The 21,395-nt window shown below is 43.1% G+C and overlaps 3 protein-coding genes across 6 annotated transcripts in view; all 3 read right to left on the minus strand.

Moving 5' to 3' along the window:
• how (protein held out wings) overlaps nt 1-2,109 on the minus strand; it is a 38,078-nt gene extending 35,969 nt beyond the window's left edge. Inside the window, exon 1 of one of the 4 annotated variants that reach the window (XM_089253212.1) lies at nt 1,680-2,109. In XM_089253212.1, coding sequence (XP_089109338.1) covers nt 1,680-1,806 — 127 coding nt within the window. In that variant the 5' untranslated portion in view covers nt 1,807-2,109. The remainder of the gene's footprint in view (nt 1-1,679) is intronic. The other 3 variants (XM_089253213.1, XM_089253210.1, XM_089253211.1) reach the window with 3 other exon arrangements.
• Nucleotides 2,110-15,363: 13,254 nt separating this feature from the next.
• Nucleotides 15,364-16,125, minus strand: LOC149066694 (uncharacterized). The gene has a single exon (XM_089253097.1). The coding sequence runs from the start codon at nt 16,123-16,125 to the stop codon at nt 15,364-15,366; it is 762 nt and encodes a 253-aa protein (XP_089109223.1).
• Nucleotides 16,126-16,273: 148 nt separating this feature from the next.
• Nucleotides 16,274-16,838, minus strand: LOC149066695 (uncharacterized). Its single transcript, XM_089253098.1, has 2 exons — nt 16,464-16,838; nt 16,274-16,363 (listed from the first exon to the last, which is right to left on the minus strand). Exons 1-2 carry the CDS (start codon nt 16,836-16,838, stop codon nt 16,274-16,276), a joined length of 465 nt encoding a protein of 154 aa, XP_089109224.1.
• Nucleotides 16,839-21,395: the final 4,557 nt, after the last annotated feature.

Consider the following 21,395-nt stretch of genomic DNA (forward strand, 5'->3'; position numbering starts at 1 on the left):
TTGAATGGAGCTGGCTTTCTTCACATTTTCGTGCAAACTAAGGGGTATAGGGAAAACATTTTACATCGAGAAATCAACTTCATGAAATACCAGAGCTTGCCAATGCTAAAATAACAGGCTTTTACGGAGGCAATGTATCTAATCATTCCTGCTTAAGAGGTTAATCAATGTCCATTTGTTTAAACACTTTTTGAGGGGAAATTCTCTGGGTAAGACTAACCCTGGTCAGATTCTAACACCCACCCTCCTGGTAAGAAATCTACACTGGGTAACAGGAGACCAACCTAATTTACACAAGAAATTTGTAAAGAAATCCACCTTTTGAAATGGAAAGCATCTTGCTCTTGATCAAGAGGGTCTTGGAAGAAAAAGTGGTTAAGAAACAAACTAGCCTAGGGGCCGTCACATCCCTTGTAGAAGAACGATCTAGATGCAGGATTCGAACTTATGTCATGGCCCTGAGCCTAAGTGAGTGGAGAATCGTGACAAGATCTGATATACCATGATTTTCATAGAATGTAAACCACCAACTAGCTAAATGGAAACTCATAAGTAAAGGGGTCCCCATGGCTTTCATTACATTCTCCATGGAACCTTTGAGCTAATAAGTCTGTCCCATCCTTTCTCTTGCATGCCCCCAAGTTGGGTCTCCAGGTCAGATTTTTCACAGGCCTTCTTGCAAAAAAAATAGTCTTGGGAGGGGGGGGGCCCCACCCTTGTGGCGGGAGAGTAGGTTCCTCTTGATGCAAGGTGCCCAACCAAGTAGAACCCTAGGCTTTGTGCGATCCGGTACTTTGATTTTACTATAATGTACAGACTGGTCGATGGGTAGGGGTCTCGGAATATCACTATCGTCCCGGGACCCATGGATCTGTCAAAACGGCACCAGAAGAGTCATACAGTGAAGCACCAGTCCTTGGCCACGAGTCCACGGAGATTTCGAGGGGTCCGTGCTTGGATGAGAAAGCAATTGTTTTTGCATTGCTATCAATACACGGAATGTTTTTAAAGATGTCTGTGATAATTTTACGGCACAAAGGGTCCATCGACAGCACACATCTGCAGTGCCGTCTTAACACATAGGGCCAACACGAGAACGGTCCGGGAACTCACAAAAATGTGATGTAGTTGAAGTTTTCTAGAATTTACCAGGTAGGGCCTCGGAAAAACCACAGCCTGAGGGGGGGCCCCCCATGATGCTGTTAAGACGGCCCTGCACATCTGCGGCAACACTTATAATAGAGTAAAAGGTCTTAACGCATGACCCCGAGCCTCGTGAAATTTTTTAGTATGATTGCCCTCAGCATTGAAAACTGGCAGCTGGTTAGGGGAATTAAAATACTTTTCCCGCGGACCTACGCAACTGTCATGGGACACAAAATGACCCGTCCCGGCCCTGATCACCACGGAACATACCGAACACTAAACCTAAACACACAGACCACGTGCTCGCCCAAGAGAAAACCCGCACCAAAACGCGAGAATTGATCACAGGAATGTGAACCTTCAACAACGCACTCAAAAAGCCATCACCACTGTATAAAAACTCTCCCTCAGCTCCAGTATTTTTAGCGCACACACATATCTAAGAGCAAGGAAAAAACCCCCAGTTTTTAAAGGGCCGCCCCCCCCCCACACGAACTAATAATAATAAAAAATGAAGTAATTTTTTTACGTACCATCGTCCAAAAGCCTCTCGAGATGTAGAAAAACGTTAGGAAAAGCCGCGAGTTGTTTCTTATCCTTCAACAATTGGGCCAAATAATCAGCTGTATTCTGGGCATTGGCGTTCTGGCTCTCACCCATTTTTGCTTCCCCTCAACAATTAACAATTCAATAACAATTATTATTATCAAATTCAACAATTGCGAAGAACTCAACAATTACATAAGTGACACAAAAAACACACGCACAGAGTAATGAAAGCGTGAGAGAGAGAGGAAACGGGGGTTACGGGTAAATAAATAAGACACCAATGGTCGCCGCGTTATAACAGCATCGAGGAGAGGGAAGTTATAGCGAACAGTTAAAACAACAGACGACTACTGACTGGAGGGAAAAGTTATTTTTCCACGGGGAAAAGAAGCGAGAGGGAGCCCTTTCTCGTCTGCGATTTCGAGTGCAGAAAAAACATTCCTTCACTACCGCGCACGCGCGGTTTCACTTTCGATCTACTGCGCGTGCGTGTGTGGAGTTTGGACGAGTTTATTCGAGGTGAAGGGGTGGAAGTTGATCGCTGCAACAAGTTTTTTTTTCTGTTTCTTTTTCATAGTGGTATGTATGTTTTTTTTTTGCTTTTTTTTTGTGGCAATATGGTGTGAAAAATGCCAAAAATTAAGGTGTGGGAAATTTGTGGACCGTAAATTGTTGTTGGATTTGTTTCCGATGGTTGCGAATATTTAATTTTCATGCTTTTTTTTCCGATCTGGGAGGAATTGGAAATTATTTTTGCCGCAAGTGTAGAAATTGTTTTCGATTGTTTTGTTAATATTTTGACACAATGAGCGGAGGGACATGGACTTCAACGACTGTAGGCATAGGTCAGGGGCAGGGCCGCAACTAGGGGGGGAGCAGGCTGGTCTCGTGCCCACGGCCCGGCTTAAGAGCATCATGGGCCCCCGGGCCAAATGATGTTTTTGAGGCCCTACCTGGAAAATTCTCGAAAATTTCCACAACTTCTCATTTTTGTGAGACCCTCCTCTCCTGTTGAGGCCCCCGTGCCGTGCCCGGGTGGGCCCACGCGTTAAGACGGCGTTGCTCGTGCCCCGGGCGCTAGACCCGAGGGGGCGCAAATTTCATTCTGAAACCTCTCCTTCAACATTACAAGGGGAGCGTCAAAATGCGCGCTCGCCCGGGCGACCAAGCATCGAGTTGCGGCCCTTGTCAGGGGCATAGCGGAGACAGACTTGGAAGTCTGGGGGGAGGCACGATGATGAATTCAATCAATAAATAAAAATGTCAATTCATATAAATACATTAGATCAGTCGACTCCACCTTTGACGCTGGGGAGGGGGGGGGGTATTGCCCCCACGCCCCCCGTATTTCCGCCCGTGGTCAGGCGTTCTCAAACATCCGTCATCCTTTGCCAGAGGCGCCGCTCAAGGGCGGCCCGGCAAAGGTTTTTGGGAGAGATTCTTTGTTAAATTGCTCAGAGAAGCTGCCGATAAGCGTTGATTAGGGTAAGGGGTGCCGCAGGTGGAAAGCATTTGAGAACCCCCGGCATAGGGGCATGGCTTTTCCCTCAAGCAGGGCCGTCTTAAGAGCATCATGAGCCACCGGGCCAAGAGGTTTTTTTTTAGGCCGTACCAGGTAAATTCTAGAAAATTTCAAACAAATCTAATTTTTGTGAGGCCCCTCTTCTCTTGAGGACTCCGGGCTGCGCCCGAGGTGGGCCCATGCTTTAAGACGGCACTGCCTACAAGGGTTGAGGTTGACCAGGCTCCAGCACTGTGGTCCAGGACAATTCTCGTGATTTTTTTGTTTTGTATATATAAATTTCACTATGGAGGTGCCCTGTGAAAAGTCTGGCCTGGGGGGGGGGGTGGGGTCCTCTTCCAGAATATGAAAGCCATATTTGTAGGTCCATGACCCCCACAAGGGTAGGGCTGATAGGGCTCCGGCACGAGGGTCTGAAACAAATTTCATTATTTTTGTTATGTTTACATTATAAATTCACTACGAAAGGGCCCCGTCAAAGATGTCAGACTTAGGGGCCCGGATCTAAGATGTGGGGGGGGGGGGTATGATCCGGCCCATGTGCATTCCTCCCCCCCCCCCCGTCAAATATTTGCTCCCATAAATAGAAATATTGTATCTGAGATCCCAATATGACTTATTGGAAATGTTGACCGAGGGTACTCTGGCGTAATTCCCGCGCATTGATCGACATGCCATAAAACTTGAGACTAGTTTTTTTTAATATTGGGGGTCTGGTCTGTTTGTCCTGACATGCCGGGCAAAGCGAGGTTCAATTAAACAGAGCCGGAACTGGGGGAAGGGGAGTAACTGCCCCCGGTGGAGAATTTTAGGTGGATGAGTATAATACCATTATAAAATTATCAAATTTTGAATTGATGGGTGTGGGAAAGTCATGTTTACGCAGGCGGAAAAATAATACGAAAATCCTAGTTACGTCCCTGCAATTCATATCATAGTATACACCCAGCCCCGAATTTGAGAATTTTTCAGTATTTGTGATCTAAGACTCCGCCACATCTACGACTTAAACTTCAATATGCTTCCCGGTGATGGCTTTACAGTCAGAGGTCCCGTAGGATATAAACCGAGCCAACACCTTCTATAGCAGAAAGCCTCCGCACGAAGCTTTGACGTCACTGAAGTCGTCCATTTCACCTGTAGCCATTGGATAAAGCAGGCCGACGTATGCCAAATCTTTACCTTTTTTTTGCAGTATAGGCCTATTCAATGACTATAGGTGCAATGACTGCGTCGAAAATTTGGAAGCAGATCTCGTTTTTATGAGGTCCCCTGAACGTGTCCGGTAGGGGCCCATACGTTAAAACGGTACTAGGTAGCGCTTAAAAAAATTTGGGAATCACTGCCTAAATAAGCAGTATTCTACTTCTCATTAGCTATCATTCCCCCTTTACGGACAAAAATTTCATTGTAAGAGTTTACGTTATCGAGAGGTCAGAAGGTGTTACGAAAGCATCTAATGATTTTTGTAATTGTCTTAGTCAAGGAGCAGCCATCTGATTCAATTTTTACGAAAAAAAGTTAAACAAAAAAACTGGGTATTTGTATGCTACTGTAGTACTTCGAGCTAGGTAGAACCGATGGTCACTGATGTCTTAGTCACAAGATCACTTCACTGGGATTATTACAGAGTAAATATCGAAATATAGCATTTCCATCGCTTCTTTTTTGGACGCATACAAACATATAATACTCAGATTCAATCATAAAATACGCACAAATACAACATATTATTCACAAATACAAGAAAAACACTTTGTAACCTCAAGGGATTGAAAAGTCTTTCCAACAGGGCTAAAGGCATGGCCCCCACATCCTGAAGCAGGGCCCCTAGGCTGGGATCTTTTACGGGCCCCCCTGACCAGACTTTCACGGGGGCCCCTTTTATGATGAATTTATAGTGTGAAAAAACAAAAAAAATGATTAAAATCCTCCCGGGCCTCAGGGCTGGAGCCTTGTCAGCCCACCCCTTGTGGGGGCCATGGCTAAAGGAATTATTTATGGAATATTTTTTAGCAAACTGGCTATTATATCAAATAAATATGTTTTTACAGTTTTTTGTTGTTTTTTTAAACAAAAGTTTTAGTATTAAATTATTTGTTATGAAGCTCAATAGAATATATTTTACATCATTTCCTCTTTTTTATATTACAGTCGGATCCCGTTACAACGAATACCATTATAGCGAAAATCTCGTTGTAACGAAAACTTTTCCCACCCTTCAAATCAATTTACATACCAAGTATTGCGCTATTCCGGTATAACGAAATGAAAAATCCGTTATAACGAACTCGAAAACAAGTGTCCGAAAAAACAACAGTCAATCTCCATCTACTCTTTCAACGTTTTTGAAAAAATTGGACAAAATCGAAATTGCAAATTCAAACAGTAGTTGTAGGATCCCCTAAGAAAAAAGATCTAATTTTCGAATTTACAAGATGTGGATGCAGCTGTCTTTACCTGGTTTCAGGACATTCGTTCCCGAAATGTGCCAGTTACCAGTCCACTCATAGGAGAAAAGGTTTTGGAATTCGCACGTGCTGTTGGATGCGAAAACTTTCAAGCAAGTGTCGGCTGATTGAATCGTTTCAAAGAATGGTATAGTGTTGTAGCAAAACAGATTTGCGGGGAAGCAAATTCAGTTGATATGAAAATGTGAATGAATGGAAAGATGGTGAAATAGCGAAAGTGAGAAATAAAAATAGGCCTACATGGCTCCACCATAGAAATTACGTACCAGAAAGAGCTCCGCGAGTCAAAAAAGGTTGAGAACCGCTGCCCCAGAGTATGGTTTGCTACTTACAGCATCTGAAGCCTTCCAATGCAATGTTAATGCACTCCGAAGTTTCAATTGCATCAGCTGTGGCCTAAAGACGTACAAGTTTGGCCAAAAACCATCAAGCTAGTTTGAAACTCTAAAACGGTATTTATCAGATCAAAAGAACCTTCCAGACCATTTGTTTGAGCATGCGTATACTTTAGAGGAATTTGAATCCTTGGCTTCCACAATACTTGTGCAAAAATAATAATAATAATTACGGATTATTTGCCTCTAAAATGTTAATTAAGTGAAACTTATGCAAAAAACTCCAATGCTTTATTGGTTTGAGTTGCTTTGTATTATTTTTAAAACTCAACTTCGTCTTTTTTATTATCTAGAAGTAAATAAGTATTTTTTCCTCTGGAATCAAATTCTGATACAACGATTTTTTTGCGCCTATAAAAAATTGGAAATTCCTTTATAACGAAATGATTTCTTCGGTCCCTTGAAGTTCGTTATAACAGGATTCGACTGTATTATTGTACTCTGTGCAATATTCTTTTTATATCTGCTTATAATACATTCATCAAAATGGCTTCATAATCTAGACTTCTAACCAAGACAAAAATTATATGTTTTATGTTTTTATTATTAAGTTGATTTTCAGTGTTAAAAAGTGTTTAATATCTTCCGGGCAATGTAGGAAAAGCTCTTTTTATATAATGTTTGATTAGGTTTTGGCACTAATTATACCTATTTGTAGTTCTATTTTACATTTTTCTCTATCATCCAGCAAAAATGGGATTTCAACTCCCCCCCCCCCCCCACCTCCTCCACAACACACTGGATACGCACCTGCATCAGGTGTGGATTCTCTACCACAAGATCAGTTCACTTGAAAATTATAAGCTAGAATTATTACAGAGTAAATATCGAAATACGGAATCTCCATTGCTGAAGAGACTAAATTACAGCGCCGGTTCCCAAACTTTTTGAAGTGGGGGGCCCCCCGTCTCAACCAAGAAAATTTATCGGTAACCCCTCTAACATGGGCTGACCATGTGTGCTAGTTAATCTGTCGGGGAAAGCATTTTTCGCACGCTTGTTTCGGTTTTAATGACTAACTTGACTTTTAACGATATTCACTTTTTTTTGAAAATATTTTATAAATATTTTTTTGTTTTTTGATGTACTTGTGTTCCGTATGCAAGATGGAAGTGTAGCGAGGTGTATGCTCCTTGATTTTCGTATACAGGGTGATTGGGAGAGAATCTCGTCCGATTTCAACAAGATTCTACACTTGAAATCAACCATAAGGGGCCTTTCAAGTATTACGTCGTCATCGATGGGGGAGAGGGGGGGGGGTTTCCGATTTGCTGACTTTTGATGACGGGGGGGGGGTTGGATAATGCTTACGTCATCAACCACCCTTTATGAAAATATGAGTTAGGATTCAGAGGGGCAGAGCTGATGACGAAATTTTGCTGACAGGGGGAGGGGGAGAGGGGGGGGTCCAAAAATGGCTAAAAATTTGCTTACGTAATACTTGAACGGCCCCTAAACAAAAATTTTTCATAAAACGTAAATACATTTTCTCCCATTATATTCACATATATTATCATTCTGTGGCACTCTGTAAAAGTATTAACTTCATATATTGATTATTGTACAAGTAGAATTTAGTAAACTTACATTGCATGATACATTAGCTCAGCTGAGTATATAAAGGCATTTCTTAGTTTTGACATATTTTTAAAATAAAAATGAATTTCTTATATGGATTTTATTTTGGAGAATCTCTCGCCCTTCCCACTTTAGGAACCACTGAATTACAGTGATCGGCAATTCGTATTAAACAGAGGTAAATCGCTAATCCGGCAAATAGACCACGGTATGCCAGATTATCGGCATCGTCGGATTACCGGAAGTTAATTGAAAAAAAAAAAACATATTGAAATATGTTTTCTGTATGTTTTCACTGTATATCTTGCTCAGCAGACATACAGTAACATTATTTTCCTCTTCTATGCGGGAAGGAATAAAGCCGGATTACTGATTGTGGCACTAGAGTCTACTGGGAAGTATTTTATGAGAGCCGTGCTGCAGTAATACATTAAATTTCTTTTTCTCTTCTTTAATTTTCATTACTTACATTCATTACCGAATCCATCATTATTAGTGCGTTCGTCTTCATAAAAATGGAGTTCTCAAAGGGACTCCTTAATTTCAGGGACACCACTAAGTAATGGGACATCACGCATGGGCATAATCCCAAAAAGTAAATCAACCGATATTATTAAATTTTTTTTATTATAATTGTTTAATATTCATGTTATATCAAGCAAAATATTCAATTTTTGGAAATTATTTCTTTCTTTGCTCTGATATGATTCTCGACAACAATCCCGTGAGTTATTTCCTTGAAATTTTGATTATTGCATAAAATAATTATATTACATTGTCGGAAGGAACAATAGCTCATCAATATTGCTATTTCATGTTTTCTGCCACCAGAAAATCTCAATATAGTCTGTATCGATCAGTCAATGTATATTACGAGCGTGACGACATGTCAACATGATAATAATCGACAGCATTTACACTGTGTAGATTCCACGCGTATAGACGCTCCAATGATTTCAGTGAAAGCATAGAATTATTTTTTTACTTCCCCACTTTTTTTCACAAATATATTCATTTTTTATTGGTTTTTCTTCTTCCTTATAAAAATAAGTAAAGAAAAAAAAATTTTTTTTCTTAAATCGCTCTACTTGGCAAAAAGGTCGGTCAGTGGCGTAGGAAGGTACTTGGGGTTCTCTCTCACACCGAGCGTGACCGACTTGCTTTTACTGCTTGCTCTTGGTGCATACCTAAATGTTTGCGCAACATCTTGAAGACGTTGTGGAAATGTTTCCGGATTAAAAGAAGGTATAACGGTGGATAAATTAATTCCGTTGCGGATGCGAACGGATTGAACCATAAAAGAAACAAAAACAAAAAAAAAATTCAGTGATGTCATCAGTTGTGTACGAAGAGTTAACACTCTACACATCGTTCACTCAAATTATAGCCAAACTGAATTACAACGACGCCTCGGATATAAAGTCAATAATTGACCGTCCTGGCTGATTCCGTAGAGAATAATGTTGATTAACCTTCCTTATAACGTCGATAGCAATGCAAAGACCGCGAATACAGTAAAACCTCTTTTTAACGGACAGTGACGGGACAGAAAGACTCGTCGTTTCAAACCCCTGATTAACGGAGAAATTATTATTTGGCCGTAAAACAGGGGTTTTACTGTATTACGAAACTTTTTCAACGCTTTAGCTTTCTTTTCTATGTAGTTTTCTCTAGAGATGATTGGAACTAGACCTCATCACATCGATACCTGGAATATAACACCAATAATTGACAGTCCCGGCTGATTCCATAGAGAATAATGTTTGTTAATGAAAATTCGCTTATAACGTCGATATTTATCACAACGATTCAAACAATGTTTCTTTTTCAGAAATGCCTAGAACTAGCGATCGCATTGATAGCCCGGATATAACATCGATAATTTTCTGCTTTGGCTGAGTCCTTAGACAGAATAATGCTGCTGCTACCTTGCTTATAACATCGATGGAAATACAAAGAGTTCAAATATAACGACACTTTCTCGACGCTTTTGCTTTCGTTTTCATTTTCCAGAAATGCATAGAACTAAAGCTCATCACCTGGAGACATCGGATATAACGTCAATAATTGCCGGTCTCGGCAGATTTTAAAGAGAAGAATGGAACCCTCTTACTTATATATAAACGTTGATGTAAATGTAGGGAGTCCTACGTTATAATGACACTTTTGCTTCCGTTGCTGTTGCGTTTTACACAGCAAATGTCTAGACCCAAAATTCATCACATTGACATCTTGGATGTAACGTCAATATTTATTGCCGTTATTTCCGAAGTGTCAATGTGATGAGCTTTAGCTCTAGGCATTTCTGAGGATAAAAGATTGGTTGTCCGGACTCCCCAGACCTGTTAATGTATATTGCTTATAACGTTGATAAAAACGCCACGACCGCGGATATAACATTTTTGTTTCCGTTCCTATGGCGTTTTCTCCAGAAATGCCCAGAAATAGAGCTGATTACATTGATACCTCGATTGTAAAGTAAATAATTGACTATCCGTGCTGATTCCATAGACAATAATGTTAAAATGTTAATCTTTCTTATAACTTACATAAAAATGTAAAGACCACGGATATAACGACACTACCGTTTATTTCTAACGCGTTTTCTCCCCACAAATGCCCGGAACTAAAGCTCATGAGAGTAACACCTCAGATATAACGTCAATAGTCGACTGTCGTGGCTGATACAATAGAGAATAATGTTAATGAATCTTGCTTACAGCGTCGATGAAAACACAACGACAGCGTATATAACGACACTTTCTCGACGCTTTTGAATCCGCTTTAATGGCGTTTCTCCTATCTAGCTCTGGGCATTTAGCGAATGCCCAGAGCTAGATAGAGCTCCTCACGTCAACACCTCGGATAAAACTGATGAGCCTTGCTTATAATGTCGATAAAAACGCAACGACAGCGGATATAACGAAACTTTTTCATCCGTTTTCTTGGAGTTTTCCCCCAGAAATATCTAGACCAGAGGTCTTCAACCTTTCTCCAGTCGCGAGCACTGCCTGTACCCATCATCGAAAGAAGAGCACCCTTACAGCAAGTTTGACATTCATGAAATCAGGATGATTTCAGTTCAATCTCTGAATGCAGTTTGTACAAGGTGTTTAATTGGAATGTGATCAAATGCTCCCGCGAGCACGAAATCGGACACGAGCATCGAGCGCTCTGGCCAACTCAGGGAACACCGTGGTGCTCTCGAGAAACGGGTTGAAGATATCGCGCAATAAATACTGCGGATATAACGATGCTTTTTTTATCAACGAAAATCGGCAATGTCCTGTATTAATGATCCTAATTTAAGTGTTATTGCTAAAATATGGTTATCCAAATCAGTGGCGTCGGAGCCGGGGGTGCTGTGGGTGCTCGAGCACCCACGGAATTGATTCAGAAATCGAAATTTCCTACATGGGACTCAAGACGAGCACCCACAAGTTCGAAACACTTCCGACGCCCCTGATCCAAATCATAATGAAATATAACATTCATGAACTATATTCGATTCTATTTTTCATGCTTAAAACGTTTTGAGAATTTCAGCCTCGGTTATAACGATAATATTACATGGAATCCAATGATGTGCTTATCAATTAAACTGAGAGTTTTTACATCGCCTTATTTATTTAATTTTTCTGCAACGAACGATGGTTCAATACTCGGTAGCGTTTTTCTTTTCTTTTTCCGAATCCATCAAGCACTTCAATAGCTCTTGAAAAATCTGAATGACTGCCATTGTTTTCAAATAGTAGTATTTTGCAGACGGGGGCGAAAGAAGAGAGAGAGAGAGAGAAAATAAAATGTGGAGTAAATACTACAACTACTGTATGATTTCTCGCTAGCATTAATGGAAAGCTTCTTTTCTTTGCGCACATGGAGAAAAAAAAATGGCGCAATAAATGCAAATAATCTCAAGAGTTCTGTCAGAAAACCGATGAAGGGTATGACTAAACTCAGAGCCGAAAAGGGTGGCCTGTGGCGTATTTATGGAGACCTTTAGAGGGCATTCGAGGAATGAGTAGCCGAGAAAATTAGTTGAGAAGTTCATTAGCAGAGTTTAATTAGGGTAGAACAGCAAAATCATGAATTCACCTCTGCCCAGTGTATGAGAGACCAGATCAGCGAGTGACCAAACGAGTGACTTAGAGAATTTGCAAGCATGTGAATGAACAAAAGGTCGGGATACACGTCATGAGAGCAAAAGAGTGACCCAGAGTGTGCTCAAGCAAGTGAATGACCAAAAGAGTGAGTGAGCTGCATGGGAACGATGGAAAAAGTGATCTTCAGTAGTGTTTCCTAAAGTGGGAGATGGAATGATCCGGGGGGGGGGGAAGAGGTAGAAGCTTTGGTTTTAGTATAAGATCCTACGGGTTGGCTTGAGTTGGGGGCGATGAGAATGAAGAACTTTTGAAGAAGAGGACGATGGAACAAATAGTTTGAGAAACTATGATCTAGACCAGCTGTCTTCAGTGTCAAATGGTGTGGGGGGAAGGCAGCTTCAGATTCGAATGGAGTCGAGGCAGATACCTTCAGCTGTGAGTGAAGTCGAGGCGTATATCATCAGCCACGAAGGGAGCGTGGCAGGCATCTTCAGTTGTGAATGAAGCCGAATCAGACATCTTCAGTGGTGAATGGAATGGGGACAGGCATCTTCAGATTCGAATGGAGTGAAGGCAGGCATTTCCAGTAGCAAATGAAGCGGAGGCAGACATCTTCAGATTCGAAAGAAGCTGAGACAGATATCTTCAGCTGTGAATGAAGTCAAGGCAAATATCTTCAGCGGCGAATAGACATCTTCAGCCGCCTATAGAGCAAACACAGACGGATCGAGCGTGAGGTCCAGAAGTGACTTATTATAGGTGCTTAGGATCATCCCATATTTTACGAGACAGACAAATTTATGCTGATGTAATTCGAGGCTCTTGGGAGGGGTGATCCCCCCCCCCACGGACAAGTGCTTTGTAGTGATTAACGATGATAAAATCTATTCAATTTATTTATTAAACTAAAACAAATCACAAAAATCACTACATACGCATGGAACGGACATACACATACGCGACAACATGTGACACCTCAACCAAAACACCGAGTGTCATCTCTAGACGGCTTTGACTTCTCTTCCAACCACAAGGAAAAATATATATAATATCCGGACGGCTTTAACCGATTCCCCACAGGTAGTCCCCCACCAGCGATAGCAAGAGAACTACCTGCAAGGCAACCTGAATCTGACCCGTCTACCTGAGCGGGTGGTCATGAAAGTTTGGTCCTCGTCACTGGAAATCTGTTGATCTTTTGAAGTTATTGTTGCTTGCTGATGCTTTGAACTTGTGGTTGCTTGCTGTGAAGTTGTTGTTGCTTGCTGATCGTTAGAAGTTGTCCGCTGATGCTTTGAAGTTGTTGCTTCTTGTTGATCGTTGGAAGGGCATTGAAGGGCAGGTCATCACCGCAGATGTAAGCCGGTTTGACTCTGTCTATGCTTACAAATACTGGTCGACCTTTTATTAGTATTTGGAACACCTTTTCTGATCTTGACAGTACTTGGTAAGGTCCCTCGTACGGAGGTTCTAGGCCTTTCTTCACTCTGTCCGTGCGGAGGAAAACATATGAGCAAGACAGCAGGTCCTTGCTGACAAAAACAGAATGTTTTCAGTGGCGAACAGTCTGTCTTGGGCTTAAATTTTCCATGGTGGTCTTCAACTGATCAACGAAGCTTGATGGATCTGCGTGATGACGACTAGGTACGAAAAACTCTCCTGGCAGCCGTATAGGTGCACCATACACCATTTCCGCAGTTGTAGCTAGCAAGTCCTCCTTCCAGGCGGCTCGAAAACCCAACAGAATCGTAGGAAGTACTGTGACCCAGCGGTTAGTTGCGTGAGCCTTGATAGCAGACTTAAGGTCTCGATGGAAGCGTTCTACTTGACCATTTGCTTGTGGATGGTATGATGTGGTCCTCTGGCGATTGGTTCCCAAGAACTTGGTTAGAGCCTTGAACAAAAAGGACTCAAACTGGACACCTCGATCTAAGGTGATTCTGTTAGGTGAACCGAACCGACCAACCCATCCAGAATAGAAAACCTTGGCCACGGTGTCAGCAGAGCTATCCGGCATAGGGAAGGCTTCAGGCCATTTAAAGAAGCGATCCACACAGGTGAGGCAATATGTGTAGCCTTCTGATGGAGGCAAAGGGCCTACAATATCAATGTGGACATGTTCAAACCTGGCATCAGGTGGTGAAAATTCCCCATGTGGGCTCTTCGTATGCCGACTCACTTTAGACTTCTGACAGTTAATGCATGTACGTGACCAAGTGGTCACGTCAGCCTTCAGTGCGGGCCACACGAAACGCTCTTGAACTAGTTTCACAGAGGCCTTCACTCCAGGATGTGACAGTCCATGCAAGGCAGTGAAGATGTCCCTACGCATCGAGGATGGAACCAGTGGTCGAATGCGTCCTGTAGAGACGTCACAGTACAGCTGAAGCTTTGATTCATCAACAGGAAGAGAGTGGATTTTCAAGGAAGTAGATAAAGGATTGGTGAGTAGTTGCTGAATACCCTCATCTTTGAGTTGTTCCTCTGCCATTCGTTTGAAGTCGGTGGGAGATGGTGTGTCTATGGAAGATATGGATATCCGAGATAATGCATCTGCCACAACATTTTCTGCACCCTTGATGTGTCGGATGTCTGTGGTAAACTGGCCAATGAAATCCAAGTGTCGAAGCTGACGAGGTGAGCATTTGTCAGTAGTCTGTCTGAAGGCATATGTGAGAGGCTTCTGATCCGTGTACAGGACGAATGAATGGCCTTCAACCATGTGCCTGAAATATTTGATAGCAGAGTAAGCTGCCAACAGCTCTCGATCATAGGCACTGTAATTCTTTTGTGCAGGAGATAACTTCTTGGAGTAGAACCCAAGTGGCTGCCAAGATCCTGACACACGTTGTTGCAAAGTTGCGCCCATGGCAATATCGGAAGCATCTATCACAATAGCCAAAGATGCTGCTGCCACTGGAAATGCCAAAGCTGTTGCATCTGCCAGATCCCGCTTAGACTTCAGGAATGCTTCATCGGCTTCTTTGGTCCAAACGATCTTCCTCTTATCGTTTCGCTTGGAACCCGCTAGAAATTTATGCAGGAGTACCTGCGTCTCTGCTGCTTTTGGAACGAAGCGACGATAAAAATTGAGGAGGGCCAAAAATCGTCGGAGCTCTTTGGCTGTGTCTGGCTTTGGGTATTGAGCGATGACCGACACTTTCTCAGGAAGAGGTGCAACGCCAGTTGCAGAGATCAAATGACCCAAAAATCGAACTGATGGTGGCCCCAGAACACATTTAGCAGCATTGAGGCGAACTCCGAATTCGGAAAAACGTTTGAATACTTGGCGCAAATGTTCCTTGTGCTCTTCAGCGTTTGTAGATGCCACGAGAACATCGTCGAAATACGGTACACAAAAGGTGAGACCCTGCAACACCATATGTATGAACCTCTGGAATGTTGCAGCTGCATTCGACAGTCCGAAAGGCATGAAGAGAAATTCGAATAGCCCGAATGGTGTTGTTACGGCTGTTTTCGGAATATCCTCTTGTCTCACAGGGATTTGATGAAAAGCTTTTGCGAGATCTAGGGTGGAGAATATTTGTTTCCCCTCTAGCACCTGGAGACAGTCCTGGATGTGCGGAACGGGATATCTGTCAGGGATAGTTGCAGCATTTAGTCTCCTGTAGTCTCCAATCGCCGTTGCACTTGGGTACCATGTGGCTTGCCCAGCAACTTTGAGATGGTCGGCAAACTCCTTGGGCAACTAGATGATCGAATTCCCACTTGGCTGCACGCAGCTTGTCCGGTGGTAGCCTGCGAGGTTTTGATGCAACTGGCGGGCAACTGGTCTCAATGCAGTGTTGGACGTCATGTTTAACAGCATTAAACGTTGCTACAGTCTCTGTCAGTTCAGGGAACTCGGTTAGAATTCGATGAAATTCACTATTGTCCCGGATGCATTTCACTGCTGGGGATGGTACGTCCGCACCAGCAATCTTGCAATGTGAACGAAGCTGAGTGAGTGGATCGATTAATTGACCGCGCCGAACATCTATAAGCAGTCCAAAATGCCGCAGAAAGTCAGATCCGATGATTGGACGTGAAACGGCAGCAACGATGAATGACCAATGAAATGCACGACGAAGTCCTAGGTCTAGTTTTAACAGTCGTTGACCGAAGGTGTGTATGGCAGTTCCGTTTGCAGCAAACAACTGAAGCTTGTCTGGCTGACGTCGGGAATCTTCTTTGCGTAGTGGCAGTACAGATACATCAGCGCCAGTGTCTATGAGGAACTGCACGGAAGATGACTGGTCAGACAGATATAGCCGGAAGCACTCGAGTTTGCCGTCACTCTGAGTATCGAGTGACGGCCCAACTAGTTTCCCTGCTGGTTGAAACTGCAAGGCTGGACACATTTTGTTGCTTTTTCTTTGAAACGCCAGTGGTACCAGCAGTGCTGGTAATTTCTGTCACGACTGCTGGAACGCTGACGAGATCCTCGGCGATTTCTTGATTGGGATCGAGCACGCGTTTCGAGACGCTGCAAACGGGAAGAAATGTCCATTAGAATGGTCTGCATTTGCGAAGCTTCAGCTGAAACCGCATGAATTGCAGTGGAGCTTTCCGCGGCGGCAAGTATGGCATCAGCCATTTCTGCCAATTTATTCAGGCTATCATTGGATATCGCTAGTATTTGCTGAACATTTGTAGGCAGCCGCTGGAGGAAAAAATACTTCAAAATATCATCACTCACCCGTTGCCCAGCTTTACTTCGCATTTCCAGGAGAAGGCGTGATGGTTTCCGATCACCCAGTTGCAATCCAGAAATTAGGTCGCGCAACCGCTGTTCCTCCGAGTCCGCATACTGCGTGCACAAACGGTGTTTTAGCGTAGCGTAAGATGTTGCGGTGGGTGGGCTGGTGATAATGTCCCCGACAACAGACAGCTCCTCTGGTTGCAAGGCAGATACGATGTGATGATACTTGGTCACCTCGGCTGTCACTCCTGCCAGAAGAAACTGACTTTCCATCTGCCTAAACCAGATCTCCGGATTTGCTCGCCAAAACGGTGGAGCTTTTACGGAAACATGGGCGATCTCTGCCGAACCAGTTGCGTTTTCATCTGCCATTTTGTTTTGCTTAAATCCTTTGGTTGCCTGTCCTCTTCACAATATAGGTCACCAGTTGTAGTGATTAACGATGATAAAATCTATTCAATTTATTTATTAAACTAAAACAAATCACAAAAATCACTACATACGCATGGAACGGACATACACATATGCGACAACATGTGACACCTCAACCAAAACACCGAGTGTCATCTCTAGACGGCTTTGACTTCTCTTCCAACCACAAGGAAAAATATATATATAATATCCGGACGGCTTTAACCGATTCCCCACAGCTTAATTCCAGCCTAGGTCATCAAAATCATTGAGATGTTTCTGAAACCAGAAGCGGGACAAAATGATTTATAACAGAAGCGTTGGTAGATTCGTACGACCCATGTCAGAAGTCCCGGTGACCCCCTAGGTTAAGAACCCCTGATCTAAAACCTGGGCTTCTGGTGCGATTACGTTAAGCAGCGGCACTGTACGTAAAAATTTCAAAGACATTTTTCCCCCCGTTAAAGCCAGGGCCACACTCGTGTCAAGGCTGGAACAATACGTTCCGAGGTTGGTTATGGGCAAGTAGTGTGGCCGCTCCACCATTGGCTATAATCGTCTAATGTTGAAGGATGAAAGGTGTTGTGTTCCTTCCCGATCTTCCAATTCACCTGGTCACACATTGGTCCAAGAACGTCAACAATCACAACACGCGTATTAAATTGTTCTGAAAGCAAATATTCGCCAAGGAACATTGGACCAAGCTGTATAGCCAGACTATACTTATACACACAGACGATTGTTATTGCATTTTTTTAATGTTAATGAGCAAATTTGTCAGCTCGCTCTTTTTCTTTTGCACCTGTTCAGAATTTAATAAATCTTTGTTGGAGTTCCGGATGCACCCCATCCTCCGGGAAAGGCTTCGAAATCTCCTCTTGGGGATGTAAAGTGGGGTGTTGCTGGTCCATCAATGACAATGTAGCAACACTATGCCGCTGCTGCTTCTTTGTATTAGGAGAACGCAAATATTGGAAGCAAATATTTGCGAATGGCTAAAGCTAGGGCTACACTCGTGTCAAGCCTTTCTGCTGGCTACACACTGGCTCAGATTGGCCCAATGTTCCTTGGCGAATATTTGCTTCTAGAAATTCACTCCCTATGTTGTGGTTGTTGGCGTTCTTCGACCAATGTGTGGCCAGACGGATTGGAAGATTTGGAAGGAAGGCGGAACCCTTACCTTGGAAACTGGAAGGTACTCGACCAATCTTCCAATACATAAGCGGAGATAGATATGGAAGTCTGGGGCTGGGCGGCACAGTCATAATTGCTGCTTATGATTTACATTAGTCGACTCCACCTTTGAAGCTGAGGAAGGGCTATGCACCTCCACGCCCCCCCCCTCCCGTATCACCACCCAAGGCTCACCTATGACCAGCCTTGAAACGTATTGGGCCAACTTTGACACAAGTGTGGCCCTGGCTTAAAAGGAGCTCGCTCTATCAAAGGAAAACACCTGGAAAAATCCTAGTGGGCTCATCAAGAGTGAAAAAAATCAGTTTTCTGTTCAAAGTGGCGTCTAATCGTTAAAAAGAAGCAGAAGGGGATAGCTATTGGTTATACCGATAACACTATCGTCACAGTGCTCACTAATGGTGGATGATGCGCCGGCCTGGATTCTTCCATCCAGCCACTGAATGGTTATAGATCTACCCAGTGTCATTTCACCCAGGATTCTATGGTAAATTCCCAGGATTCCATGGCCCTGACTTTTAAAGTAAACAAAAGGGTGTCTGCATCTTTTAACAGGAAATTTCAGTATTCAGCATTATTCAATTAAATTTCCATTGATAACTGTTTTTCCCCCCTCCGATCATCATAAAATATTGTCCATATTTGGTTCGTTTGCTTCAACTTCCTTTCCCCCTAAATACTATATCAAGGGAAAAGAAATGAATCCTCTCTCATGTAACCGCAGTTGTTTCTTAAGAATCGCATTAGCATGAGATATTCATTTGCCCAGGAAGAAAAGAGAGAGAGATGTGATGGGAAATTATCAAGAAACAATAATAATTTCATTATCCATGGCTATTGTGGAGACGATCCTGAAGCGTTTTATGGTTTCTCCCCCCCCCCCTTTGCTTGAAATGGCCATTAAAAGCCTCCGGGTATGTATGTGCAAATTATATTTTTGTCTGTTTTTCCTTCTCTTGTGATGGGAAGCACGAGAGAACTATTTCTGTTGTTTTTCATCTTGTCGACATCTGTGTTGTTGCCTACCTGGCCTTACCCAGATTACAAGCATTCGTGCATACTTAGTTATGGTCGTACATGTAGGTCAAGGAAGTTGCATGACCGGAGCACCGTTGTCGTTTTCTACGAGTTATCTCCTTCGGTTTGAAGCTTTCGGGCGATGATTGGAAGTCGACAACAAAAAAAGATAAAGAAAAAGTCGATCGTATTTTTCGGTTGATTAATTGATTGTTAGCATAGTAGCCTCTCCTAATCGACTGACTAAGTAAGGGTCATGGATCAGTGTTATTCTGAACTTTCTTGTAATGGACTGTCCTGCTATTTACTTTGTCTAGCTATGCTGATTTGTCTTACACAACAGCATAGTACACAACCTCCACCTCTTGCTATGTGTGGAAAATTCATTGCTAACGTTCACCGCCGGAAAATTCAGTGACAACTACGGCGCTGTCTTAACGCATGGGCTCACCCAGGCACGGCCCGGAAACCTCATGTGCAGAAGGGCGGGGGGGGGGGTACTTACAAAAATTATATCTGGTTCATTTTGTTTGTTTTTTTTTTAATTTTGGAGATGTATCACCAATGAACCTGAGAAAAAGCACTATGCCCGGGGTCCAGGATGCCCTTAAAATCGGCCGTGGACAGCAAATTTACGGTCACGCAAATCACGAAAATAAAACTCACAGCCCCGCAATTTACCGTTAAGACTTGTACTGCAATAAATAGTTCATAGCTCCCACGTCTCGCCGAGTGCGAAAAATTCATTGCCAACAGTTCACTGCCGGAAAAATTCACCGACAACAGTTCACCTTCACGCAATTTACCGATTTGACAATTAACCGCTAGGAAAATTCATTGACAAAGTGACATAATGAGTAAATGGATGAGCAGGTGTGTGAGTGACTGATCAAGTACGTCAGGAACAGGTCGGACAGATCAGGTGAGCAAATGACTGAGTGGTGTAAAACGAGTGAGTGAGTAGGTGAGCAAATGACTGAGTGGTGTAAATGAGTGAGTGAGCAAATGAGCGAGTAAATACGTAGGTGAGCAAATGAACGAAAGAATGTATAGGTGGGAAAATCACCTCCATACAGTCACTCACTTGGGTAATTCACCCACTCACTCGGTCAACGTTCGACTCAACAACTCAAACGGCTCAACCGTTTACTCACTCGATTAGTCATATGATTACTCAGTAACTCACCCACTCACTTGGTCACTCATACAGTCTTTGAGTAAATCTGTCACTCACTCACTAGCTTATTAGTTAGTTCCTTCGATCACCCATTCATTCCCTTGCTCAATCACTCAGTCACTGTCACTGGTGGCGAACAACGGTGATTTTTCCCGTCGATGAACATTCCTAACGGTGAATTTTCCGTAAATCCATCTCGCAGCCAGGTCGCACCCCCCCCTCCCGCCCCTAACCCAAAGGCCAAATTATTTACAGGCACCTCTGCAGTAAATTTAAAGAGAGCATGAATACCAATAAAATAACAGAATTCATCCTGGACCCCCAGGCTGGAGCGTTGCCAGTCCAACCCTTGCAGGGGCATAACATAGTTAGAGATACGATGTTTGAGTAAATACTCATTGTGGCAGGAATTTGTAACCTTTCTGAGTTTGGCACCCTTTGAGAATGAGATAAGAATCTCAAGCATCTTCCCGGCATCCCTGATCTTATCATAGTGTTTGTTTTTGAAGTACCGCGTACGCCGTTTGGAAGTAATGTTCTTCGTTCCATTTTAAATATAATCTTATCGCTAAATAATCTCGTGATGAACCTGACTGATTCCGGATAGCCCTAAAGTGCAGTGGCCGGAGGCCTCAAATTTTAAGCAACATATATTTTTTGATTAACCAAACACGTTTCACCTTAATCGCTTGGGTGGGGGCGGGACTCTAATTTCTGTTTTGCTCAGCGATCCCCACTCGTAAGAGTTAGGCCCTAGCAGTGGCATGCACGTTGAACATCGCTTCTTTAAAGCCGGTCGTCCACTGGAAGCTACTTGGAGCAATAACAAGCGTTATGTTATGCGAAGGCTGCTCATAGGTGGAGATAGACTTAGAAGTCTGGGGGAAGCATGGTTATTATTGGTGGGGGGGGGGCACGATAATGATGATGTCAATTCATATATACATATATACATTAGATCAGTCGACTCCACTTTTGACGCTGGGGGGAGGGGCAATGCCCCCCAACGGCCCCCCCCCATATCTCCACCCATGAGGCTGCTGTAGTAATCTTGCGCATACACGCGACTTTGTTATCGCTGGTGATAGCTTCCAGTAGACGGCCCGCATATGGGATAAAACGAATGCCAT

This window comes from Pholcus phalangioides, unplaced genomic scaffold, assembly GCF_987345545.1.
Source record: "Pholcus phalangioides strain wild (caught in Gottingen) unplaced genomic scaffold, Ppha-v1.0 ptg000032l_1, whole genome shotgun sequence".
Lineage (NCBI taxonomy): Eukaryota > Metazoa > Arthropoda > Arachnida > Araneae > Pholcidae > Pholcus > Pholcus phalangioides.